The 27,044-nt window shown below is 44.0% G+C and overlaps 1 protein-coding gene across 7 annotated transcripts in view; it reads left to right on the forward strand.

Annotated features, from left to right (window-relative positions):
• SMG6 (SMG6 nonsense mediated mRNA decay factor) overlaps positions 1–27,044 on the forward strand; it is a 235,208-nt gene that overhangs the window by 34,111 nt on the left and 174,053 nt on the right. For all 7 annotated transcript variants that reach the window (XR_004523957.2, XM_033848080.2, XM_073797406.1 and 4 more), the window contains 2 exons: positions 15,761–15,822; positions 23,342–23,487. Coding sequence is in view for 6 of the 7 variants with exons in the window: in XM_033848080.2 (XP_033703971.1) it covers positions 15,761–15,822; positions 23,342–23,487 (208 nt within the window). In the remaining variant the exon portion in view is untranslated. The remainder of the gene's footprint in view (positions 1–15,760; positions 15,823–23,341; positions 23,488–27,044) is intronic.

Genomic DNA, 27,044 nt, shown 5'->3' on the forward strand with positions numbered 1-27,044 from the left:
TCTAAAGAGACTTTCTGAGTGGCACGCATAGTGAATAGGAAGTTATATACCCTCAAGGGAGGGGGAAAGGCTGCCCCCGTGCTCTTTTCAGTAACATGTTTGAAATCGAACATTCACAAGAAAACTTGCTACTGAAATGCACAGGGGAGGAGAGGAGAGAACTGTTTAATCGATTAGAAGTCAAATACATGCCTCAGTTCTTAGGTTTTAAGACTAAATTCTGAAGCTCTTGTTGCATTCTTTAAAATTGTAGTGTTCATTATTGGAGTTGTTTATAACACATGGCATCGAATTTTATTTTAGTCAGCATCTCTCAATATAAGTGGGCTTTAATGAGTCAGGTAGTGAGTGCTCTGAACAGGGGTAGATACAAGACTGCCAGTGGCCTGCAAGCTAAGAAGCGTTTATTACCTTCCTATGTGAGGAGTTTTTTAAAAAGAAGAAGAGCGTGTGACAGGGAGACATACGTGGCCTGTAAGGCCTAAACTATTTACTGCCGGACCCTTTACAGAAAAAGTTGGCCCACCACTGCTCCAGAAGATGGGCGGGTGAAGGCAATTAACCCAGAGGTCCTTTAGGACCTTGATTGTTAATGAGGGTGTTATTGCCTTTTGGGGGCACAGTTCATTTTTCTGGCCTGTCACCATAGGATGTTTAGCATTCCTGGCCCCATCCACTAGATGCCAGTAGTTGGCCCCCATGATTTTCCAAGGACTCCCTGGGAGGGGTGGAACTGTTTTGGTTGAGAACCTACTGAGATTAAAAAAACACCTTGTTACGGTTTCTTCCTTCATTTCCTCTCAGTCAGAGAAACAGACCTAGAATTTGGCCCTTCGTGGCATAAGGATCAATCACAGTGAGAGAGAATTCCAGTCACTGGGGGAATAGGGAGAATTTTCAGTGTAGAATAAAAAGGTTGTAAGGAGGCCATTTAATGAGTGTGTCTGTTGGTTGTTCACCCTTCAAGACTTGTTCAGGTTGATGTATGATTTATGAAAGGTTTGTTTTGATGTTGGCCACGCTTTGGAAAGCATGTTTCTCTCTATGTGAGAGGAAGAGTGGCCATCTTTGGCCTTAATGTCCAGATGATTTTGAGATCTGTGGGAATCCGTATGGTGTACTTGAGAGACTTGTTCAAAGCCAATGTAAAGACGTAGTTTTGGCATCTCCTGAATAACCTGATATCCAGACTTAAGCCAGAACTCTGGGGTTAGAGAATTTTCCAGCCTGGGAGAGTCGACTGAGAAAAGTCCTCCTTTGGCTCCTTACCAAGTTAGACAAGGGAGCAATCAGCTGCTGAGTTCCAGCCAACTGGAATGTATGTGCGGGTGTACTATAAATCGTCCCTTAGGATCCAGCTCCTAGTCCGTGAAGAGCCTTCCACATAAGAATGAGACCCTTACACTGGATCCATGTTCAGTCTGCAGCTGCTATAGGAGGGGACAGAGTAGTGAGGCGATGTTACTAGTAGTGAGTGGGAGCAGCCCACTTTATATATAACATATTGTCTGTTGTGTGGGCTAAGAGACTGCACTGACCTTTTTGTTTTCCCCATGTTACCTTTCTCACCAATTTCCTATGTTATTTTAAGTTTCTCACCATACTCGTGGGGAGACGTATCTGTAGTTCTGTTAGTTGCAATCCCTGTCTACTCTTTAGGGTCCCGGGATTTCATCTGTCTACTCTGTTTTCACTGTCTTGGGTGTGATGTTTGGGCTAAGGTAGAGAATATGGAATAGTTGTCTTCTTGGCTTGTGATCTTACCCCAGTCGGTAGACCCTTTGTTTGGCTCCAGGGGGAAACTCAGGTTAACTCAGGTTAAAACTCGGGCTTCCTCCTGGAAGCCTTTCACTTTGCTCATGAATATTTAATATTGAAGTTACTGCTCAGTTTTATTTTCTGAGTATTAATATATAGACTCCCTAGACCAGAAGGAACTTAAAATGCTATCGAGATGCTTTCTGATGCTCAGTTCCCTGTAAAATGTACTTATCACACATTTTTATTATTAAGAGCTTCAGTGATTTTTCCAGTTGTCTATCTTCTGTCTACCGATTCAAAACTTGTTGAGCGTCTGCTCTGGGAATCACTAGGCATCTCTCCTCCTTTTGCTCTTTCCATGTCATTCATTCCTAGAACATGTACCTAGGTGACATGTTGGTCCGTGGTAGTATTGCTTTGACTGAATTGTACTTTGGTGTAAGGTCATCAGCCTATATTAAGACAAATAATAAAAGAGGCCTAGGGAATCCCTGCTATTTGCATTACTTGGTATCTTCTTTGTGGAAACCCACGGGAGAAATTTTTGCTTTTAGTATCAGAGATAGTTGTACTGTGTGAGGTTTTTTTGTGTTTTTTTTTTTAACCTCACGCACATTTACGAGTTTGTTATTCAGAATAATTCTCTATTTTAATTGTTCCAGAGGTTAGAGCTGAACTCGTAACTGGCTTTAATAAGTGTCAGGGATTTCTGGCATGCATTTTGTGTTGTGTCCTTACTGCTCCTGACCTCTGATCGTTTTCTTGTTGGCTCCTCTTTCTTTTTTGTATTCTGTCTTGCAGTACGGTATATACCTTTATATGTGGACTTAAATAATTGGCTTCACAGTTTTATATGGACATTTTTCTCTTTTCTCTTACTTATCCAGTTGTGAAACCTCTTTCTCAGGTCAGCTAGTCATCTCTGAGGGGATCAGGGTTTTTCCTGTCCCCATTCAGGTCATTTCCATAAATATTTAGTGAGTAGCTTTGTATGCTGGTCATTATTCTAGGCACTGCACCTAGAAAGGTAAATGATATTGGTCCTTCCTTCAAAGATACAGTGTAGTAAGAAAAATGGATACGTAAGTAAATACTTGTAATGAAATGTTACATGTTATAATAGAAATATGTATACTGTATAGGGGTAATACAGAGTAGAAAGAAATTAACTCATGATAAACAGGGAAAGCTACCTAGAAAGGTGATCTGTCCTTAATTTTGAAAGATGAAACAAGTTCTTTAGGGAGATGTGGGTAGCAGACTTTTCTGGCAGAAGGAATAGCATGGATTAAAAACGTGGTGTGGTTAGAAACTGAGTGGTTGCTTCTGAGATTCCTAGCCAGGAGTCTGTCATTAGAACATCTTAGGCCACGGTACAGATGTCCACACCAATGCTGTCTAATCAGTCAGCTGGAACTGAAGATTCATCACAAAGTGGATACTTCTGGGCTTTTGATTTGGCCCAAGCTTAGAAGTGAATCCTTCAAATAGTTCTTCTTTGCTTTATTTTATGCATTAGCAAAGGTTGAGTCATCCTACAGTCATGCCTTCCATCATTCTGGGAAGCTTTCTGAGCCAAGCCTAGCTTGGCTTGGGAATAAGTTATGCACTGTGTTGTAACTGTTGGCAATAAGTCCTGTTCTTGCTCTTCACACGCACAGTAGGACTGCAACTACTGAAGCATATGGAAAAGAGGAGTTGGAATAATACCTCTGTGGATTTGCATTTTTCTGGGGTGTTTCTTGGTAAAGATACAAAAGTCTTATTATATCTAATGAGATTTTGAGCTGACTTGTGCCACAAGTCTCTGAGATGCTAGCCCCTAATTTGTAAAGTAAACTATTTGTAAGTCAGTTGACATTCTCTTTGAGGAATTTCTTTGGCATATTTTCTTTTAGACTTCCGGACAGATCTGCAAAACAGTATGGCTTTTAAAATACTTTGAAGTGATACATATCAAAAGGTTGGATAAGACACTAGTAGATGCCCTTGGTGCCCCCCTGAGAAGCTGTCCCTTGTGGCTGATGCAGACTTGGAGTCAGATCTTCTGGGTCATATTCCTAAATTTCTTTTTATTTCTGCCAACACATTTCTCAGTCTCTTTCCTTGTTTCTGCATCTGTAAAATAGGATCTAACGTACACCATCAGTAGATCTGGCATTCAACACCGGCATAGCTTTCTGCACCTAGGTGGAGCCACAGCCTTTTAGCACAGTCACCTTCATTTTTTACCACCTCAGAGTTAGAACCTTGATGGGGGTTAGGACATATAGGACAAAGGATACTGGCATGAAATAAAGGCTTTTTGTGGAACAGCAGCAGAGGTTGTGGTAATTTGAAGAAAACTTCATTACAGTATAATATACATGCAGGAAAGTGCATGTGTCAAAGCCATACAGGTTGATCAGTTGTCACAAACTAAGCAAACTGTGTAACCCAGTGTAATTGGTTTTTATTTATTTGTTTGTTTGCTTGTTCGTTTGTTTTTGGCTGTGTTGGGTCTTCATTGCCGCACGTGGGCTTTCTCTAGTTGCGGCGAGCGGGGGCTACGCTTCGTTGCAGTGTGCGGACTTCTCATTGCAGTGGCTTCTCTGGCTGCGGAGCACGTGCTCAAGGTGCGCGGGCTTCAGTAGTTGTGGCACGTGCGCTCAGTAGTTGTGGCTTGGGGGCTCTAGAGCACAGGCTCAGTAGTTGTGGCGCATGGGCTTAGTTGCTCCATGGCGTATGGGATCTTCCCGGACCAGGGATCAAACCCGTGTCCCCTGCATTAGCAGGTGGATTCTTAACCACTGCACCACCAGGGAAGCCCCGGCGTAATTGGTGTTTGACTCGTCATTTTCGTGCTTCTCTTTCAACTCTAAACTCACATTTTCCCTATACATTTCATAGTAACAGTGGAAGGGATAAAGCACTGTAAATAAGTTAGGAAGAAGTTAATGTTCATGATTTACCTGCTTTCTGGTGTGCCTAAGATTGATTTTCATTGTTGAGAGAAGATAAGGAAAATGAAGAGGAGAATTGGATCAAATACAAGGAATTTGAAGGTGTTTGCCGTGCCTTTTCAACTAGATATTTTGAGTCTGGGAACCAGCACAAAAAGGATATGACTGACAGAAAACTAGGTGGAAGCGGGCCTTCCTCCAGTCACAGTGAAACTGAGTCTCTCACCAAAAGTGCTGTGGTTTTTGGCCTTAATGTTGAACTCTGGCTGTTGGGGGAAAAGTGACATCATGGCCAGCCTGCTCCTTGGCGATGCTTGGGTCCAGCTGGGATGTGGGATCCTGCAAGTTCTGTGTTGCATGTTTATAGCCTTGTCTTTGGTGTCCAGGTAAACGCCAGGCTGCGTCAGCTCATTTTGTCATCTATGTGTAACCCATTTTTATTCCAACCATTTTCTTCCCTTTCTACTGCTAGCTGCCAGTGAGGTAGAGGTGCCTCTGTTGATAAAGAACAGATACAGAAGTTCACATCCAAACCTGAATAACCATTTTTAACTTGAAACACTTTTCCTAGGAGTTGATGCTCCAGAATCCTTCCCTTATTTGGTGCCTTGCTTAAATCTGAAGCTCACATGAGGTTGTCAGAGCGCCCTGTAATGCTGGTTATTTGCTTTTTGGTGCCCACAGTAGAGTGGTTTGTGAAACCTTCTTTGTGACCACATCTTTCTTAAACTGAAGCTTCGTTCTTCTCTGGGTTCTTAGATTAGTTCTTACTCCTCCCTTTCCTGAGATATTCAGGGGTGTTCCTGTATCGTGGTAGGTGGGTAGGCAGGAGGGTATGTTTTCTGATATTTTTTCTGGACCATGCACAGTCCCTTGATGATAGTGTGCAAATGCACATACATGCTTTGATACTTGAAGAACCCCTTCTTAGACAGGCGGGTTGTGGATTTATCTAGAAAAATATTAGGGTTTTTATTTTACTAGTTTTATTACTGGCGTTTTACTGCTATGGAGAACAAGCTTTTATTCACTTTTCCCACTTTTCCTTTTTCTCTCTTCTGGCTGGCATTATCCTAGAGTGCCGTTGTTAAGTGCTTCCACCGACTTTCATGGTATGATCTGGACTGGAAGTGTCTACTTCCCTTAATCTGCAAGAGTTCTCGGTTGCTTTGGCCTAGTGGTCTTTCAGTGAATGATAGCTGGAGCCATTGGTAGGTTTTTGCTTGGGGTTGCTTTAGCTTTTGGCCTTTATAAACATCCTCAGTGTGATTCTTGGTTCTGCCAAAAAAGTTGCCCCTTTTAAAGGTGGAAGATTAAGAGCTCAGACTCTGGAACCAGACTCGGGCTGGTCACTTAACCTCTCTGTGCTCAGTTTTCTCATCTGTAACATAGAAATAATAGTAGTACTTACTTCACAGGATTGTTGTGAGGTTAAATGGGCTAATAGTCATAAAGTGCTTAGAAATGTGCCTTACACAGAGAAGGTGCTGGAGAAGTTTTGACTGTTACTAAGGTGGTTGAGTATGACACACTTGTTTTGCTCAGCTGGGAAACCTTGAGCTCTCGGTGTCTGAGTTCTGTCTTTGTAGGTTGGGGTACTTTTAACTCCTAAAGCACAGAGCCAGCTCTGTAAATTCAACCTGTCCTTAGTCGGGAGCTGCCCCCAAGCTTCTGAAAGGTGCAGTCCAATAGTTAAAATCAGGTGTGAGGCCACACTTCCACACTATGTGGATTATACATCTGGGCAGAAGAGTAGAATAGGTTCTTCCAATTCTTTGCTCCCATTGGCTGAGCCTTATTTGTGGTTCAGGATGTGTCTTTTGCTCCGATCATATGGCAAAGCCAGAAATTATAAAAGTATGGGTATTATAATCTTTGGGGCAAACGCATATCCATCCATCTCTTCAATCAGCTGTCCCTCACTATTGCTAATTCCTGTGTCCTGGTATATAGAAACGAATCATTCACTAAAGGACATAAGCCTGGAGCTGTGCTGACCGGTGTGGTAGCCACTAGCTATATGGGGCTATTTAATTAAAATGAAATAAAATTAAAAGTTCAGTTCCTCAGTCACCGTAGCCACCTTTCAAACACTCATTACTCACCTGTGGCTGATGGCTACTGTATTGGTCAGTGAAGATAAGAAACATTTCCATCATCATGGAAAAATTTTATGGACAGAGCTCATATAAAGACAGATGTGTGTATATAATAAAGATGTACCATGATACCCAGTATCACAGAGGCATGTGAAATAGTCTCTGAGTCTGGAGGATAAGGTGTCAAGCTCAGCCTGGAGGTTGGGAGGAGGGTCTTAAGCAAGGAAAAGAAGGGCTTTATTAGATATAAAAAGGAGTGCATGAGAAGGCATTAGATGGAGATTGGCCATAGCAGCAGGAAGAACATGGTGAATTTAGGGCATCACAAATAATTGTTTGTTGCTGAAGGGTGGGCTGTATCAGCAAGAGTGGAGGCAGGAGGAGCAGCCAGAGACCAGGCTAGAAAGGCTATTTGTTCAAGTATTTATCGGTTACCCTCTAGGAGTCTCTGGCTGTGGTGAATGAAATCCACAAAGTCCTTGCTGTCATGGCGTGTGTGTAAAAATTGGTGATAAGTGCTATAAAAACAGTGTAAATTAGAGCAGTCGTTCTCAAACTTTGGTACAGTACTATCATCTGGGAAGCTTTTAAAAATCATGATGCCCAGGTTTCACCTCCACGCCAATTAAATCAGAATATCTGGAGATAGAAGTCAGGCGTCCGTATTTTTTAAAGATTCAGAGGTAATTCCCACGAATCGTAAAGGTTGGGAACCACTGGGCTAGAGAGAAAATACCGCCCCCCCCACGCCCCCTGCCCCATGCCCCCTGAGTGGGAATGTGCTTAGCATATTCAAGTATCAGGAAGCCGCAGGAGTGGAGAATGATTATTACACAGGACTCTTGTAGGCCATTGTAAGGACTTTGTCTTGTATTCTGATGTTAGCTGTGGTCTCTTCTTGTCCAGTCTCTTGAGCTGGAATGTAGCAGATGGAGCTGCTGTTACTCAGGATCAAAATCCTTAAATCTCGATAGTACTCTGTTTTCTCTTCTTTTCTTTTTTTAAAATGTTATTTATTTATTTTTGTCTGCGTTGGGTCTTCATTGCTGCGCGTGGGCTTTCTCTAGTTGCGGCGAGCGGGGGCTACTCTTCGTTGCGGTGCGCAGGCTTCTCATATTGCAGTGGCTTCTCTTGTTGCAGAGCACAGGCTGTAGGCACACGGGCTTCAGTAGTTGCAGCACGTGGGAGGGCTCAGTAGTTGTGGCTCATGGAGCACAGGCTCAGTAGTTGTGGTGCACGGGCATGTGGGATCTTCCCGGACCAGGGCTTGAACCTGTGTACCCTGCATTGGCAGGCAGATTCTTAACCACTGTGCCACCAGGGAAGCCCAGTACTCTCTTTTCCTTTGAGTACTTTTGGGTTTTGCCAAATTATCCTCCAGAAAGAGAAATATTTAAATTCTCATAAATAGTGGTGAGTGTGCTATTTCCCTTCAGCATTAGTATTAGTATTAGTACTGTACTGTTTTTCTTGTGAGTTTTTTCTGTGTATTACCTGGATAATCTGTCTTACTACTATCAAAACTATATATTTTATTTATTTATTTTTTTAAATGTATTTTTGGCTGCATTGGGTCTTTGTTGCTACACACGGGCTTTCTCTAGTTGGAGCGAGCGGGGGCTACTCTTTGTTGCGGTGCATGGGCTTCTCATTGCAGTGGCTTCTCTTGTTGCGGAGCACAGGCTCTAGGCGCGCGGGCTTCAGTAGTTGTGGCTCGTGGGCTCTAGAGTGCAGGCCCAGTAGTTGTGGCGCACGGGCTTAGTTGCTCCGCGGCATGTGGGATCTTCCCGGACCAGGGCTCAAACCTGTGTCTCCTACATTGGCAGGCGGATTCTTAACCACTGTGCCACCAGGGAAGCCCCTCAAATCTATATATTTTAATAGATTCTTCAACAGTCACTTACTGAATATGTATTAAGTACCAGACACTATGCTAGGCTGTTTAAAAATATTATTGAAAGGAAATAAGGTAAGAATATCCAAATTATTTCTGAAAATGAAATCAGTGTTTCACTTAGTTTGCGTAAGACTTCTGTGTGATTCTAAAGACTTCTGCTTGGTTCTGGGCCACTGCTGGTCTCTGTAAATTGAGTTACTTAGAACTAGAACTATTGGGAGTTAGGGACAAGGGATCATGATTGATTGAGCGTGAAATGATGGTTTTCTTTGTCTTCCCTCTTTTCTCTGTCTCTATTGCCAATGGATGATTGCAGCAGCTTCTTAACTGGTCTCCTGGCCTGTAAACATTTCACTCCGCACTCCCTCCACCCAACCAGAAAAAAAAGAAACAACTAAAATTTCTAAACAGTTGTCAGAATGTCCTTTTAAAAATGGAGGTTTGCTCATGTCACTTCCCTGCTCAAAACCCTTCAGTGGCTTTGATTAAGATCAGACTCTTTAACAAGGACATCTACAACTTGGCCCAGCCTATTTCTTTAGCCTCCCTCTTGTAGAATCACTCAGCTGGCCATGCCAGTCTACAACGTTCTACTCTTGGGACCATCACACATGCTGTCCCCTGTGCTTATGAAACATAGGCATGACTCTTTACCTCTTTTCCTCTGAGATCTCTGATGCTCCTGCTGTGGAAATACACAGCATCCCATCCTTCGCCAATCATGGTACTTTATAATTGTGTCAACCACAGAGGAGGCATTATCTCTGCCTTGTTCATAATTCATGCACAGTGTCATGTCCCTAGAAGATGGCAAGTAAGTTTTTGTTGAATGAGTACATGAATGGGTGGACACAGTGTGAAAAGGACCTCACCATCATCGGCGCTCTCTTGATCCATTCATTTAAAAGAGGGTTTGAGCTTGTGTATGTGCCTTTGGAAAACTATTTTCTGGTGCCCAACTCTTCACCAAGTGGGAGCTTCAGCCCTGTCCTCTTCTCTCCCACTTTGTGCAGTTGCAAAGGTGTCCCATCTCCCCCATATTTTGGGTGGATGGGCATGAGAGTTCCCAGGCTCTGAGAGAGATGAGTCAGAAACAAGAGTCATTCAGAAAGTAACTCAGTCAGAGTAACAGTGTCGCCATTTGGCTGAACTTTCTCTCTTTCTCTGTATACCTTGAGATGCTAAGCTGGTGGCACTTCTGAGCTGTAGATTGTCAGACCACACAGCACAGGTTGAATTTACTTTCCCTTGAAAAGTCCTGGGGCCCTCTGACCTAAGTGAAATATTGATTGGGCTTGGGTGTGTTGTGTTTCCACCCCATAGTGGCTTCCAAGGTGGAAACCTTGAGAGCCCCATTTATATTTCTCTGTAGCCTTTGGGGTGTTTGAGTTCAGCAGTCTTTTGGCATTTGGTGTATTTTGTGATAACATAGAATAGGATGGTGTTTGCCCAGAAGCTGGTAAGAAAGATTAGATTTAGTTAGAACTGTTCATTTGTGGGCTTTTAGAATTGGAAGGAACACTGTGGATTGGTGATTCCCCTGAGGTGATAGGTGGGAGGGTAGGTGTCAGAACATCCAGAGAGGCGGGGCTTGCTATTAAACAGCCTATGAGATTCATTGCTGTTTCCAGTATGTGTGTGGTAGCCCGGAAGTGTTGTGCAGGTACAAACATTTTTTTGAGACCCCAGTGTTATAGGTGAGATTAAGGCTCAGCATCCTTTTTCTGTAAAGGGCCAGATAGTATTTTAGGCTTTTGGGCACACTCTCAGCTACAGCTGCTCAGCTCTGCCTTTGTAGGGGGAAAGCAGCCACAGACAATATGAAACAAACAAGTATGGCTGTGTTTCAATAGAACTCTATTTGTGGACCCTGACATTTAAATTTCATATAGTTTTCATGCGTCATGAAAAATTCTTTCCATTTTTTTCAACTGTTAAAAAATATAAGAGCCATTCTTAGCTCATGGGCCACACTAAAAAACCCTTCGGCCATAATTTGCTGACGCGTGATCTAGCCCAGGGATTCCCAGATCTAGCTGTCTTTCAGAATTACCTGGAGACCTTTTAAAGATGCTGATTCGCAGTCCCCTTCTCCCCTCCCTGAGGATTCTGATTCTGAAGGACTGGGGCATCTATATTTTTTACAGACGCTCTTCTTGTGATGCAACACACTCAGGGTTATAGAATCACCGATATTGATCTCACCCTGCCTTCTTGTTTTATAGTTGAAGAAACAGCCTTAGAAAGTTGACGTGATTTGTCGATAGTTATATAGAAAATAAATGGCATAACCAAAATTTGAACCCAGGTCTTGAACCCAGATCAGTGGTCTTTGTTCATATTATTCCGTACTACTCCCTCCCCCACAGTAAACAAAGGAGCGATAAATACAGAATAGTCACAAATGCGTGGTTCTTTCTTTTCTTTAGACCTAGTGCCAGTTTTCCTCCTGAGAGCCAGCCCGGTACTCTAAGCTCAGCTGTCCCTCTGCTTGCTGGCTGGGTTTTCCGGAGCTGACTGGTGATTTGACATTTAGCCCAATTTCCCTCCAGTTTGCTGGCTTTAAGTAGGAGAGATAATGAAGTAATAGCAAGTAAATTGCTTTAATGTAAGACTTTGTTGAGGCAGCACTAAGCTGCAGTGTGAGAGTGAGAGCTGTTGTTTCAAGGGGTGCATTGGTTTTAAGAGGCACATTTTACACTTGAATTCACATGGCTCAGATCCAGCCATCTAAGTAGGACAGCTCTGCATGGAACTTGGGCTTAATTAGAGCTAATTGAGCTGTGGTCCTGCCCAGAACAGTTCAGGGGTGAAGAAACTGAAGGTGAAGAGTAATCACCGTACCTGCTCTACCGCAGCCTCAGTGTGGCTCTTTGGGATTCGAAGATGGATTTTTGTGATTTGCTTTGTCTCCCTACAAGGCATTTGAGTCTTGCTACTTGACTTGCCTGTGCATTTTTATTTATCTATATCCTGGAAAGAGGAATACTGAAAGTTCTAATGAGCAGTTTTTATTCCTGCTATATGAGGATTGTACTGCTGACTTAACCGGAAGGCTTCCATGTTTTGTGTGCCGGGCCCTCCTTCCTCACTTTCCCTATCATCTCCTTAGATCTCCCTGCCACAGACTTTTCCTGGCTGAGGGATAGTGACAGTAAGGGAAGCACAGTCCCTCCTGGCACCTTCATAGTCAGAAGGCCTTGTCTTAGGTTTTGGAACATAAATGGGGAGTTGGCACGTTGGTGTGTTATTTATCTTTTATTCTTGGGCTACAAGTTCTTTGGCTCTGGGGACCCTGTCTTGTTGGTCTGCTCTTGATTGTGCCTGTCCGGGGAGCACAGGGATGAAGGTGGGCAGCTTCACCTCTGTGCTCACATTCTTTTCCACCTGTGATCTCAGTGCTTTAGGGAGATAACTGGGCTTTGATGGCAGGCTCTGAAAGTCCTGGACATTTTCTAACAGGTACCATTGAAATTTGGTCTTCACCTATGTTGTCTCATATCTAAGGGGATAGAGCCCCCTTTTAAAACACAACAAAGTTGTTTTTTTTTTTTAGTACTTGGTATATAAAAGTAGAGACATCCCAGATGAATAAATTAGAGAATGATAGTTTGTTCCCCAAAACGCTTTAAAGACGCATGCCGGAAGTCCTCTTAATACTGAGGAATTCCTCTTAATTCCTCCTACCGTCCTTAAAATGCTTCACTTTTCAGAAATTCAGTTTTCCACACAACTTTTTAGAAGCAGGAACAACTATTAAGAATTAAAATTGGGCATATTTCAGAATCCTCTCCTCTGGTGATGTCTTGCTGCCTCTGAGGAGCTGCTTTCTCTTTCCTTGCTACACAGTCCATAAAGCACTTAGGCAGTTCTGAGTAGTAATAACCGGGGCTTGCATAAGACATTTATTCCTCAAAATGCTTTAATTTGTATGACTTCGTTTTATCCTTTCAGCTCTGAGTTAGGTACCGTCAGTGGTAGAAATTCCATTTTACAGTTGAGCAACAACCCAAACCATTTTACTCATAACCCCATAGTTAATGGAAGGACAGACTTTGTTGTGAGTGTCCAGAGACCTACCCATGCAACTATTGCCATTAGTGTCTCTTTGGGTCCTTGCTTTTAGATGGTACAAAAGGCCCAAGAGTCCCTTAAGACTTAAACCAGAGAGCCAGGAGCCCTTTAATAATTCTAACACTGTCTCTTAGGGCTACACCCAAGAAGCATTTTTAGTTTCTGGTGAACAGTATGTAATTGCACGAGGACGATCTGGAGACAGATAGTCTCACCATATGCGGAAAAACAGTTCTTTCTCTACCTGAGTGAGACCATCTGAGTGTATTGTTGAGAATCAAAAAGCTCCAAACATGGAGCCAATCCATGGTGATGTGTTGGAGAGGGAGGAAGCTCAGGCTAAGACCTTCCTTTTGTGGGCTTGGTATCAGTTAGGTTTTCCAAAAGCTCTGCCGCAGCACTTGCTGACTTCGTGTTATTAATTTACGATAGTGCTTAGTCCCATTTTGATCAATGTGTAACAAATCTACTTCCTCAGTATAACATGCTTTACCTCTCTCTAGAATGTATCTACATTTTAGCTCCTTTCCTACTCAAAATGTTGGTGACAGATAAAGAGAAACTATATTTAGGGTAACAGGTACTTTCAGACTAAAAATAAAGCAGTGGTTCTCATTAACCAAGGTCAGAGAGAATGTGTGTATAGTTTGACAAAGTTTGCTAAGATTCCCTTCACTATCACTAGTTGAAAAACAATGCACTGAAATCCACTGTCTACTAGATATAGTTAAAATATGATAATGGCAGGTGTGAAGTCAGGTAATTAAGTAGGCTTCATCTACTACCCTGAGAGAAGGATCTTTGGGAAGTATAGCTAGAATGCCAGCATTAAAAAACGCCAGCATTAAAAAACCTCACGGTGCACTCCTTTTGTTCCAGGAGGCATTGTGAGTTACACACTGTTTCCTACCTAATGGGTAGGGAAAACTTAAAGGTGAAACTGAACTGCTCTTTTTAGTTGCTCTTCCCCCCTCATTGGCCCTTCATGAATAAGCTCACCTGTTCTCTTCCTGAGATAGATGGCAGTTTAAGGGGAGGAGAACTGTTTTGGAATCGGAGACCTGGGTTCAAGTTCTGTCATCCACTGGTTTAAGTTGCTTGAATTTCTGAGCTGTCTTGCGGCTTGGGGGATAGTAATTGGCTTGAACGAGATGGGTTAATATCGTTCTGTTTCTACCAAAGTATCCTGTATGTATAAATAGAACCAGTTATGGATGAGTTAACCAGTTTATGATTGGCAGCTGGAAAAAGGGACAGTTGAGTTAAAACAAGAATAGAGAGAGAATATATATTTTTACCTTTTTATTTTGAAATAATTTTATACCCATAGAAAAGTTGCAAGAATAATACAGGGAACTCTTGTATATCCTTCACCTGGATTCTCCAGTTGTTAACATTTTACCCCTCACTCTACCATTCATTGGGAGAGAATGTTCAGCTGACACTTGAGTGTTTACAGATGCCGAGTATGTGCTTTTAGTTGCCTTATCTCATGCACCAGTCCCTTAATGTATGGGTACTGTTATCTCCACTGCGTAGAAAGAAAAACTTTGGGAGGTTAGATCAGTTGCCTGAGACCCCACAGCAGGTAAGTGGCAGAGGTTTGAGGGGTAAGTTTTTCACCACCTTCCTTTGCATTCTAGCCCAGGCCTTGCCACTAACAGTGGCGGAGCCCTCGGCCATTTATTTTGTGGCAGGTCCTCATCTTTCCCTTCTGTTCATGGAACCCAGTGTCCCCTGCCCTGACTCACCTCACTGTAGAGACAGGTTACATTCCATGAAGTATCCTTTTTAACTACAGAAATCAGAGTTTTGTCTGGTATTGCTGATTAAGTGTAATTTGTTGAAGCAAATATAAAGACTGAAGATTGTTTGCAGTTTGTGGTTGAAGTCATCGGGGAGGCGAGAATGCCCTCCTTTCCTCACACCCAGCTTCCTTGTGAAATTGGTGGAACTGCCACAATTTGACTGGTTTTCTGTTTTGCAAGGGTATAAACCAGAAGAGTATTTTCCTCTTGGGCAGAGCATCCAGGATGCTGGACTGTTCCTTGCCCTAACCACCACCTTGAGATCAAAATCCTTTATCCGTCTTCCCTGTCAGGCTACAGGGCCCTGAGCATATTGCTTCCAGGAGACCAGGGACGATGACAGGGGTTGGTCTTTAGATTATTTCCACTTTCTTTGGAGTTGAATTTTTTTTCCCTGCCTTGTTTTGCTTAGAGGAATGTATCCCCTAAATTTTGATAGAAGTAGATTTTCTAGAACCTTGAACTGAGATTGAAAACTCGGTAGCTCATGGCTGTGTGAGCCAGATGTGGCTGGCAAACGTGTGCTTTTGGCTTGCCTAATGTTTAAATTTTTTTCTTTAGTAGCCAACATTTAAAAGCCAGAGGATTTCACATAACCCCAGCTTTCAGTTTTTCTTTCAAATAAAAGAAAAAAAAAAAAAAGGAAAGGTTTGAACTTTTATTTTCAAAGCTGGAGAAGTACAATTTGATAAGCTAGTTAGTGGTGGGATTACCTTACCCTTGGTTACCAAAGAAGAGTTCTGTTTTTTGGGTAGGTAGAAAAACAACTCGTAAGAAGGAGAAGGGACTTATCCAAGATCATCATCATCCCAGTCCTGTACTTGTCAGTGTTTCATTTCCGTCGTTATGGGGACAGAGTGACTTCTAGATGGCAGAGGGTGACAGCCATCTACCCAGCTTAGTTGGAATTCAGTGCTTCGCTCCCTGCACACAGACACTACTGCCAGCAGGGGGTGCTGTCCGTTCACCGAGCCTGCTGTCATCTTGGCTCAGCTGAGCAGCAGCTGTTGGGCATGGGCCCTGGGTCTGTGTGAGAGTTTGGGCATGTTCATTTGGTTCCCATCCCTAGTGCCCACCCCTTAGACCCTGGCCAGGTTATTGTGTCACTAGGGACTCTGTTCAGTAACAGGAAACTGGGGAAAGTTTAATTGTTTTCTCCTCTCTCTTTTTCCCATGCAGCTGAACAAAAGGTTCATCCTCAGTTTTCTCCATGCCCATGGGAAGCTGTTTACCCGGATTGGGTAAGTGTGCAGGATGTTTATTTTATTTTCCTACATTACAAGTCATTTTGGAATTTAATATTGTTAGCAACTAGACTGTGTTTGTAACTGAGGGCACAGGGTGTGAATTCTTAGGGGCCTCCACCTTCTCTCCTCTTCCCTTCACTCATTCTCCTACTGTGCTCATGAAGTTTGGGAAATATTACTCTCCATCCCTCTGGCTCCCCCTTCCCTACCTTTACTAAAGCCCCCTTTTAACCACAATCTTTTCCCAGCCCCCACCCCAATCCCTCTGGGTTTCTCTTTCCTCTGCCTTCCGGCTCAGCCCCTAGTGAGCTCCGCAAGGAAGTCATGCTTAGTCCCTGGGTGCAGCTGCCAGGGGTCCTCCTTGGGGGAAAATACTATCCACTAATTTTCCCTTGAAAATTAGTGGACAGTAATTTCTTTCTTCCAACATTTTCTCTTCCTTCGAACCATACCCCTTCCTCCTGTGCTCAGTTTCCTGCACCATATTGCTGACCTCAGTAAATGCTAAGACTTCTCTTTGGTTTCACCATTCACCACGGATTTCCATATAAGTCTCAGGGAAGGTGGTGTGGGTGAGACCCTGTTACTTAATCCATTAAGCCTCTGGGAAGAGATCAGGTTTTGAGTATCCCTTTGGTGGATCCGAGTTTCTCCTCACTGTGTAAAGCTGGTGCCCCTGTGCTGAGTGCCTCGTTATTCCAGGAGAGGAACGGGTGGCAGTGCCCTCAGGTCGTCTCTGCATTTTAATATTTTCTGAGTTGGAGGTTTTATTGTGAACTACCCTTTGAGGTGATTTGCTTTGGATTATAGTTCCCCCAGTTGTTGTCAGTGTTTGCCTTTCACTTTCTTTTTCTTAAGATTTTAATTTATTTTTTTGGCTGTGTTGGGTCTTTGTTGCTGCGTGCGGGCTTTCTCTAGTTGTGGTCAGCAGGAGCTATTCTTTGTTGCGGTGCGTGGGCTTCTCATTGCAGTGGCTTCTCTTGTTGCAGAGCATGGGCTCTAGGCATGCGGGTTTCAGTACTTGTGGCGCGTGGGCTCAGTAGTCATGGCTCGCAGGCTCTAGAGTGCAGGCTCAGTAGTTGTGGCGCATGGGCTTAGTTGCTCCACAGCATGTGGGATCTTCCCGGACCAGGGCTCGAACCCATGTACCCTGTATTGGCAGGCAGATTCTTAACCACTGTGCCACCAGGGAAGCCCCTCCCTTTCACTTTCTGTCATAACCTTGTAAGTGTATCTGTAATGCTCTAGAAGGTTTCCTTAGTGGGAGAAGCTGAAAAGCTTTGTCCTGCTTGAAGAAACACTGTTTGTGGATGGTGAACTAGACACTGTACCTTTTACGTATTCATTTGTCATCAGCCTGGGCAAGAGTGACAGGGATGGCTATAGTCTTGATTTTGAAATGACTTGGGAAACTTGGAGTAGTGCCAATAGATGCATCTCTACTAGCAGAAATAAGTGTGAAGTGATTTACTCAGCAAAGTAAACTAGGTGCATCAGTAGCAGCCCCTCACCCCACCCCCACGTCAGCTCTACTCTGGCAGGAGTTTTTGCTTAAGACTGTTGTATCCCTAGTGCCTGGCATGTAGTAGGTGCTCAGTAAATATTTGTTGTAGGAATAAGTGAATTATTACAAGAAATGGGTAGATTGTGAAAGACTGGAGAGCAGGATCTAGTATTCTATGGGTCGTCGTAGGCCAGTCAGTAGTGAGTAATGTAAAGGTGCAGTTGCAGGGTTATTATCTTATAATAAGAAGATATTATTTCATAAAGTAGCGCATCATATGAGAAATACCACTGTACTGCACTTAAAGTAGGTGCTATGGTTCCTTATCTCTTTATTTCTTTTAAAATTCTCATTTAAAAAATCTTTTTTTCCCCTTACTACCTTTCTAGTCAGTATTTTCTCCTTTTTTCCTTTTCCTGTGTTTGTTCTTTAACTCTTTATGTACCTCATGTTTGCTCTAAGTCAGGATTTCTCAACCTCTGTACTGTTAATATTTTGAACCTTATAATTCTTTGTTGTAGGGGCTGTCCTGTGTAGGCTGTTTAACAGCATCCCAGGCTTCTACCCACTACATGCCAGTAGCATTCCTTCTCTTCACCCCCAGTTATGACAATTAAAAATGTCTCTAGACATTGCCAAATGTTCCCCGCAGTGCAAAATTGCTCCTGGTTGAGAACCACTGCCCTAGGTATTTCTTAGCTCTGTTAGAGACTCTTGGGACTAAAAAAGTTATAAATCTTGGTCCAGAGTATACGAATGTTTAGGAGATATATGTGTGTGTGTGTGTGTGTGTATATATATATATATATATATATATACACATATATATATCTCACACACACATACTTATATATATACATATACATATATATACACACACACACACACACACACACATATATATATATTTTTTTAAATCAGGTTAAGCATTAGTTAGAACCTTATTTTTTCCCCTTTTTAAAACTCTCATATTTAGATATTTTGAAGGAAGTTTGAGAAAGGATCACAATAATGATTAAAAAGCTAGAAATTGATTTCTGAGAGGACAAATTAATCTTTAAAAAAAATAAGGTAGGGCTTCCCTGGTAGCGCAGTGGTTGAGAGTTCGCCTGCCGATGCAGGGGACGCGGGTTCGTGCCCTGGTCTGGGAAGATCCCACATGCCGCGGAGCGGCTGGGCCCGTGAGCCATGGCCGCTGAGCCTGCGCGTCCGGAGCCTGTGCTCCACAGCGGGAGAGGCCACAAGAGTGAGAGGCCCGCGTACTGCAAAAAAAAAAAAAAAAAAAGGTAAAAAAAGTTTTATTTGGAGACAGCTGTTGGGGGTACCCTAACTGTGTTTAAATATTAGGGTCGTAACCAAATAGTTTTGACTTCTTTTGGATGACAGCAAGAGAAAAATAAAATAGGCTTATGTTGCAGCTGGAGAGGTTTGGGTTAGGTGTAAGAAGATTTCACAGAGGGAAGACGTTCAGGAATTTTCTTCTCTGGAAGCCTTTGCGAGCGAATAGATTATCTCATTTGTCAGAGGTGGTTTGCTGTGGTCCAGATTATTTTTCAAGATCTCTTCCATTCCTGCATATAACATATTCTGTTGGCAAAAAGATAAGGCCAGTCTAGTTGCACCTTCATGAACAGTGAGCGTCGTAGTGTTCATATGAGGAAAATATATGTAAATTCTAGGCACCCCAGCCCCTCGGTGAGTATTCCTCTTGTGCTCTCCTAGAGGTAAAAAGAGAATTGAGCCCCATATTTATTCTGGAAGGCAGAAACAGCAATAATTTTTCTATTGGAAAAAAAGAAGTATAGAAGTCTGTAAGACTAGAAAAGCAATGAGCCCGAGCCACACACAACAACATGGACTGCTGCCTAATTACCAAGAAGATGTGAAATGTGGGAGGCGTTGAAAACGAATTAAGAGTGAGGAGATTGTAATGGGGAGCAGCTGAAGACACATCCACTGTCCCGCCTGCCTGCTGAGAAAAGCCCCCCGTGGCTCTCCCAGTCTTCGTCTTGTCCGTGCCCCGTGTTCTCCGTTGCATCCGCGTATGCTTGAGGGCCTAATGTGTGCCACGCTGGTCTCCTTCCTCTCAGCAACCAGCGAAAAAGAGGTGCGGAGTGTTAGATGGAATCAAGTGCCAAAGAGAGTTTGTTTTTCTCCGCTGACTAGTTCTAAGACCTCGAGAGGGAACAAGTCAGAGCCTCTGTGGGCTCTGGTTTCCTTATCAGTAGTTTAAATAGATGATCTCCAAGGTCTGTTCCAGTCCTTATGTTCTGTAGCACTATGATTTTTTTTCCCCTCATTGTTACCCTGTCATACGGCTTAGTTGTTTTGTTTTGTTTTTTGCTACTGGTTCGCTCCTATCTTGTTCAGTTTTTAAAAATTAAGATGTTAAGAAAAGTTAGGGAGCCTGATTCTTTTCTGCAGAGAATGTTGTCTGGCCCAGCTGTGTTCCCCAGCATATGAGAGGTTGGGTCCTGCCCCGTTAGTCACTATCTGAGTCACTCACGGGTCTAGGTCCCAGTATTGTCTGAAAGACTGGTTTCTTGAAACTGCCATTCAAATGAGACAAGGTATCTCTGGAGATCACTTCAGAAAGCAGTCACTTTAGCCAGCCAGTATCCTGAAAGTGACCGTACCTTCTGCAGCTTTAAAGGATGGGGCCGGAATCCTCTCAGGCTCAGGAAGGGGAATAGGTCAGGGTGCCGTGTGGCTCCTGACAGACACTGGCTTTCCCCGGGAGAGGCAGATCAGACCTGTGCTCAGACTCCTCTGAGAGAGGTCGGGAAGCCGGCAGCCTGTAGACTTTTGATTTGTGACAAACAGAATAATTTTGCTTCCCATTATAGCCTAGGTTGCAGTTACCACTTTAGTTTTTACTTGCTTGCCGAGTCATGCTATTTGCACAGCTTCAAGATCTCTTGGAATTCAAAGGCTCATGTTTATTTTGGACTCTGAATTGTTAAGAATATAATGTTTGTGTCTTGATTTTTTTTAAAATTATAAATGTATTATATACAAAAGCCAGAAGTATTCATTGTAGGGGAAATCTTTTTACTATATACAGTACTTATTGTAAAATATTTAGAAAACCCAGCAACAAGAAGAAATAAAAAATTATTCTCACTATCCAGAGATGACTATCTACCACTAACACTTGGTGTATATTTTATCTTCTTTTCTATACATCACGCACACACATTTTCTTATTTATTTTTTACAAATATGTATAAAAAGGGATCGCGTTAAACTACTTTAAAACTGTCCACATTTAATATATGTTGGACTTTCTCCCACATGATTAAAAAATCTAATACAGCTTTTAAAAAATAGAATTCAGTTGTATGGATGTGCCGTTTTCATCATCGGCTGTTGTTGGGCGTTTTAGGATGCTTCCAGTTTTTGGCTGTTATAAATTGCCGTTTTTTTATGCTTTCTCTCCTCTTCCTCTGCTGCTACTACTGCTGCTGCTTCTTGCCTAAAACTTTTACAATTATTACATAAGTAATGTATAAAATCTCCTTATAAAAGTATAACATTCTTTTCTAAAATTTCTTTCAACTCTCCCCCAACCCCTGTGCCTTCCAAAGAGATAATGCCGGACATCAGGTTATGTATTCTTCCAGACCTTTTTACTATATTTACATACTTACACATGTAGCCATAAAAACCATAATTTTATTTTGTGGGTTTTTTCCTAAACAAATTGTATACTGTCATTATCTCAGTTTTGGTATAATTTTCGTTCTGCAATATGGGGTGGAGGGAAGAGAAAGAAAGAAAACTACTTACAGGTAACTTGAGGCCAAAAACAGACATCATTTTGGTTACGAAACTGGGCACCAGAAACGCTGTTATTGAGCTCTGAGGAAGAATCTTTTATCTGTGTGTCCTTCAGTTGTGGCCTAACAAAACTGATTTTTGTCTGAGAATGCCATCTTTCCTCATATCTCAGAATTGAAGTTACTCTAACTTATGCATTTGATTTTTTTTTTTTCTTCTGTTTTAATCATGTTGAACTAGTTGAAAGGCGAACGGGGGATTTTTTTTTTTTTAAACTTTCGAAAAAAAGAAGATGTGGACATTTGGCCTGGTGCTCTTTTGAGACTTCATTCTGACCTAGGGAGTGTTAATGGATCTGTTTCAATTCCCATCCAGGGAAGAGGCTTCCTCAGACACAGCCTCGAAGCAAGACTGTCCCACGTGACACTTCTGTCATGTCGTTCTGTGCTGGCTCTCTACCGCCTTTCAACACGGAGACACATGGCTCTGAAACTTGCCCAGTGTGGCTGCTTTTCAAGCAGAGTGAACTCTGCTATTCTCGTAACGAGAAGTGCTAGCCCCCCTCCCCACCTCCACCAGAAAGAGTGCTGCACAGTGTCAAGATTTAAAATGAAACCTTTGTTATAGCCCATGGGGAAAAATGGATCCAGTCCAGCCTCAAACATATCACTCTCTGCCATTCCAAACTGACCAAGAGTTTTAATGGTTCTGAAATATTTTAGAGGGGGGGTGAAAGAGTGTGTTTCGGTTGTTTTGTTGTTGTTGTTGGGTGGTGGCAGTGGCATTTGAAATGGCATGTGGGGGGAAGAAAGCCTGGCATGTTTTGTGCCAATGAAAATGAGGGCAGCTCAGCAGAGAAGGGCACTGGAGTATAAACTGTAATTGACCCATAACTGTGGCATGACTTCTGGGTACTAGGAGGTAAGTCATAGGAGTTGCCTCCAAGGGCAAGGAATGAAGATTGCCAGGAGGCCAGAAAGCTCTGGAGTTTTCTGACCTGAGGAAGGTACTCCTCAGCGGGGAAAGGTTCAGGTGAGAGTAGAAGCACCTTTCCCTAGGACTTGAAACGGTTTTGTATCTTTTGAGGAGGATTCCCTTCCCTGTGGCTTTCCAGAAGCTATTTATTAATCCAGGCTGGAGCTCTCCCTCACCCCACCCCACAGGGTATCACAAGCAGTTTGTTTGTTTTTGAGGGTGGGGGGGCGTTGAGGATGGATAAAAGATACTCTGCTGACCACGAATTGTTCGGCATGGCCCTAAGGCCCGTGTGCCTGGTTTCTCTCTCTAGCACCAAGTTCAAATTTGCTTTTTATTTCTGAGGACTTCAGCTGTGGCTTGTTCCTGTTGCCAGAGGAGCTCCAGGCATGCACCACTGTTTGTGGCCACTTTTGGCAGGCATTGGTTTGAATGACCTCTCTTTAGGAGCCCTGGGTCACTGGCTAGATTTCTACCTCCCTACATTACAGGCTCTTCCTGTATTGGGAGTGGCAGTTGGCCAGGGCATTATATTTCCACTGGCCTGAAAACATACAGACCCTGATGAGCAGAGGCTTGTGAGAGGGAGGAGGACAGCAACACAGGAAAGACCGAAACAGATCATCAGGGCCCTAGGTCGAGGGATTCTTCCAGGGGAGATTTGGGATCCTTAGGTGGAGCGATTAGTGTGAGAGTCCCTAAGTAGACGGCCGCAGAACTGCGTCTGGTTTTCTGAAGTAAAGCTTTGAGTGAAGAATCTTTAGATTCACGTACCTCTTCATAGAATATGGTTTTCATAGCAGAGAGTTTGGGGAATATGCCAGTCTTAGAGCTTAAAGGAAATTTGTTCACTATTTAGAAAAACTGATTGTTTCAGAGAGAAACTTTGATTTCAACTTGAATCCAGTTATTGCCAGAGGTTAGGAAATAGCATACCAAAGCATGAAAACTCATGGCGATTTATCCAAAAATTGAGTTATTTCCATCTCTAAACTCTGAACTTCTTTCTCTTAAATTTGTTCACAACCTTAGGGTGCTAGGAAGGTTTGTGAAAGTAGCAAAGAAATGTCCTAGGCGTTAGCCATCTGCTTTTCCGGGAGGGTGGGCGCGGAGAGAGAGAGAGAGAGAAGAGAGAGAGAGAGAGAGAGAGAGAGAGAAAAAATGAGTGTGTGTGTGTGTGTGTGTGTGTGTGTGTGTGTGTACACCGAGTTCTCTTGGGGATGTGCCTCACTGATGGGCTGGCTGTATTTGTAGGATGGAGACATTCCCCGCAGTGGCTGAGAAGGTCCTCAAGGAGTTCCAGGTGTTGCTGCAGCGTAGTCCCTCTCCTATTGGAAGTACCCGCATGCTGCAGCTTATGACCATCAACATGTTTGCTGTACACAACTCCCAACTGAAAGGTAAGGAATGTCCAGTTTCTTTATCTAGACAGATAAAGATTAATCTGGCTTCTTTCCTATGCTACCATACCACTACACAGTCCCCCCAAAACACACACACACACACCCCCTTTTCCCCCGTTGCCGTTCAGATCTTTAATTTACTCTCTGAAACCTGTGTGACTCTCTAGTGCTTGGGTGGGATGGTTGGAGGGAATCATGGGTATAGAGCTTAATTTGCAAACCCAGAGATGCTGTTGCACATCTGGCCATGCTAAAGGCAGCAGCAAGGCCTCTTGGAGGCTGCAGACCCAGAGCCTCTCCCAGGGGGGGAGGCATTGCTGAAATGTTTCATTGCAGAGACCATACGCTTGGCAGGGATTGGGAATAGCTGTTTCTGGACTCATGTACCCTGTTTGTTCAATATGGAAAAGTCTAGTTCCCTATGGGATATCCCTTGTGGGAGTCTGCCAGGGAGTAAGAACAGAGAATCGATGAGCTTTGGTGACTCAAATCTGGAAGCACAAAAATCACCAGGCCCAGAATTTGGCAAATGTACTAGTGTGCATTCCGAAATGCTTTTCTGAACACTGGGGTGTTTTTAACATGAGGTGGGGGCTGGGGTAGGAGAAATGGGGGGTGGTGCTGGTTGGCAGGATTTTTAAATGTTCTGATGACCAGGTCACAGTTGAAGGATGTTACCGGATCCCTCCCCTCCCCTTCCCTTTCCTCCACCCCACTGAGGTAAAGATGATGGGGTTTGACTTGATGGAAATCTGTAGCATGGAGGTGACATTATTTTGTGTGTTTTGTTTGCAAAGGAGACTTGGTCCTTGCTGCCAAAGAATCATTTCAGAGCACTGGCAGAGAGTGTCTGGTCTCAGGGCTGGAAGCTTATCATCTGAAATGCCAAGAAGCGGGAATTACCCTATGGAGAGTCCGTTGTAAAACAGACCTGGTGTTTCTAGACAGAGGATCGCTAGTTCTTTCATCGCACCTTTTCTTAGTGATTTCTCTCACTCCGAAGTTGATTTGTTTCCCTTCCCGTTTGTATTTAGGTTATGCTTCAGCCTGCTGCAGGGGGGTGTTCTCCCCTGATGAGTGGGTATTCTGCACTTTCCCTTGAAACTTGGCTCCTCCTGGGACTCTGCAAGGTCCTCCGCTAGTTTGCCTGGGTTTTCAATCACATCTGAATCCTAAAGGGTTTTCTGCTTTCACGCTGCCTGCTGCAGCATTTAGAATTCCCGGAAGAAGGTGAGATGCAGAGGCTTAGGTGCCATTTTGAACTTGGCTAACTATTCCCAAGAACAGTTCTGAGGAAGCATGCAGTCCTGAGGGGCAGTGGAGGTTTCCAGGAATGAGGAAATAAAGTTTGTAAAGTGTGATGAGGCCGTCAGTCCAGAGGGGAGGGAGATTGATGCCTTCATCGTTACTCCGCTGGTTGGGCTACCAAGTGGGAAGCTCACTGGACTCAGGGAATGGGGCCTCCCGAGGTGCCTTCCTCTTCACTTTCCTGCCTCCCTCTAACAACAGCAAGCTGCCTGTCACAGGGCTGCAGCCTCTGCCAAGGCCCTGTTCCTGCATCGAGTGACCTGGAGGTGGGGATGTAAAGACCCCGCAGCTCTTGCCTGTGGAGCATCTGTTGTCAGTAACTTCTGCTCCATGGAAAGAAATACGTTGGCCCTTTCATAGGCCACCAGTGAGTCCTTTTCCTGGAGCTGTTGTAAAGTAAAAGTTAAGAAAATATGGGTGAAAGGAAGGTGAGATGGTGAGAACAGAGAAAGAAGGAAGTAAGTGGTTCCCCTTTTGAGGCCAGGGTACTTTTTCTAGGACTCTTTTCCATGGTCGGTCATAATGAGGACCTGATAGCCAGGAAGGACATGTCGCAGCCTGTGCGTGAGACCCTACCACTGGTTCTGGCTTTGTCCTGGCGCTCACCTCCCTGGGGCAGCTGGGGCCGAGAGGAGTATGAGCTGAGGTGGTCAGAAGCTCCCAGGGTGTTTCAGGGAAAACAGCCTGGGCCACAGGATATAACACTCAGCCAGGACAGAGCGCTCTGTGGACGTGCTGCCAAGTCCCCGGTGTGCAGCTGAGGCGGCCGTCCAGACCCCACTGTGTGGGCTGCCATTGGGAGAGGGGTGAGCGGAGCACTCAGCAGAGCTGGCTGGTGGGAAGATGCGCTTTTCCATTTCCCAGCACATGAGTCATCTTCTCTGGGCCCCTGTGCTGTGCTTGCACGGACAGTGGCAAGAAGGGGGTGTTGTGGCTGAGCAGCAGCATCTGTGCCGGGGGTGGAGAGGGAAGGGGGTTGGGGAGAGGGTAAAGATTTAAATCCTTCACTAATCAGCAGCAGTTTGAATCACATTTTTATGAGTAAGGAAGTGATAAATCAGCCCTGAGTGTTCAGCCCCCAAGTCCCGTCAGCCGGTGCCCTTCTGAAGGCTTCTCTCCAGGCCAGTCTGCTTGCTGTCAGAGTCGCCACCCAGCCGCGGGACCCTGGCTGTCTGAAACCAGGAAGCAAGGGCCTGCTGCTGCCTGGCCCTCCCAGGTGCTTGGGGTCTGTGGTGATTTGGCAGTCACTGCAAGTTACAGAACATCTGGGCCATCATTTTTCTTTCCGTTCCTTCTTGGACGTGTCCTTCTGGGTGGGTGTTTGCATATGTCAGTTCCTGGACTCTGTGGAGAAGGAACGTTCCAGCCTGAAACAGCGGTGATCTGTGGCCCCCCAAAGCAGTCAGAATCCTCTCAATCTGTGCCTGACCCTTCCCTGTAGATGTGGTACTTAAGGAGGGCAACAGGGACGTCCTTACTAAAAAGTACATCCTTTGCTGATGCCTCTGATTCTTTTTTGTGTGTGTTTGATGCTACCCTTGTATAAGCCCTCTTTTCAAAATACCAATAGTCCAGGGTGGAAATGATACCGTTACTAACACTTCAGTGTGATTACTTTTCAAATGTGCTTTCCTTGGGGTCAAGAGACATAGAACTGTTATAAAGCTTTGGACACCTCACAAGCCAAACGGAGGGGAAAAACCTAGATGGTGGTGAATGACAGGCATCTTTCCCCTTTTCTAGGTTATGGTTTTTCCTGGAGCTCAGGGAGGCAGAGGTTGTGAGATTTGTCCCCCTTCCAATAAGGGAAAATGAGTTTTGCCACATCATTTAACCAACTAAACTTTCAGGTCTCAGCAGTGATCTTAAAACTCACAAGTTCAGGGCTATTGGTGGGGATACCTTTATCTCCTCCCCTCATATGGGCCCTATGCAAAAAGCCTACTTCAGTGGGACTACAGAGAGTCTAGAATCCTAATACCTACACTGAAGTGGTTGGGGACAGATAAATTTGAGGGGTGTTTGGGGCCAATAGCATGGTGCCTGGTATTTCTTAGGCACTCATTAAGGATTCATTGAATGCATGGATGAGGAAGGCCAGGTTCTGGGCAGGCCAGCCCTGATTGAACAGTGTGTTTCCTTCCTGGCCTTTGTCCAAAATTACCCTTTGGTGAGTGATGGGGGGTGGTGAGATAGGTGGTTCCCAGAGTGATGTCACACTAGGTGATCTCTCTGCAGCATTCCTG

This window comes from Tursiops truncatus, chromosome 20 (genome assembly GCF_011762595.2).
Source record: "Tursiops truncatus isolate mTurTru1 chromosome 20, mTurTru1.mat.Y, whole genome shotgun sequence".
NCBI classification, from domain to species: Eukaryota; Metazoa; Chordata; class Mammalia; order Artiodactyla; family Delphinidae; genus Tursiops; species Tursiops truncatus.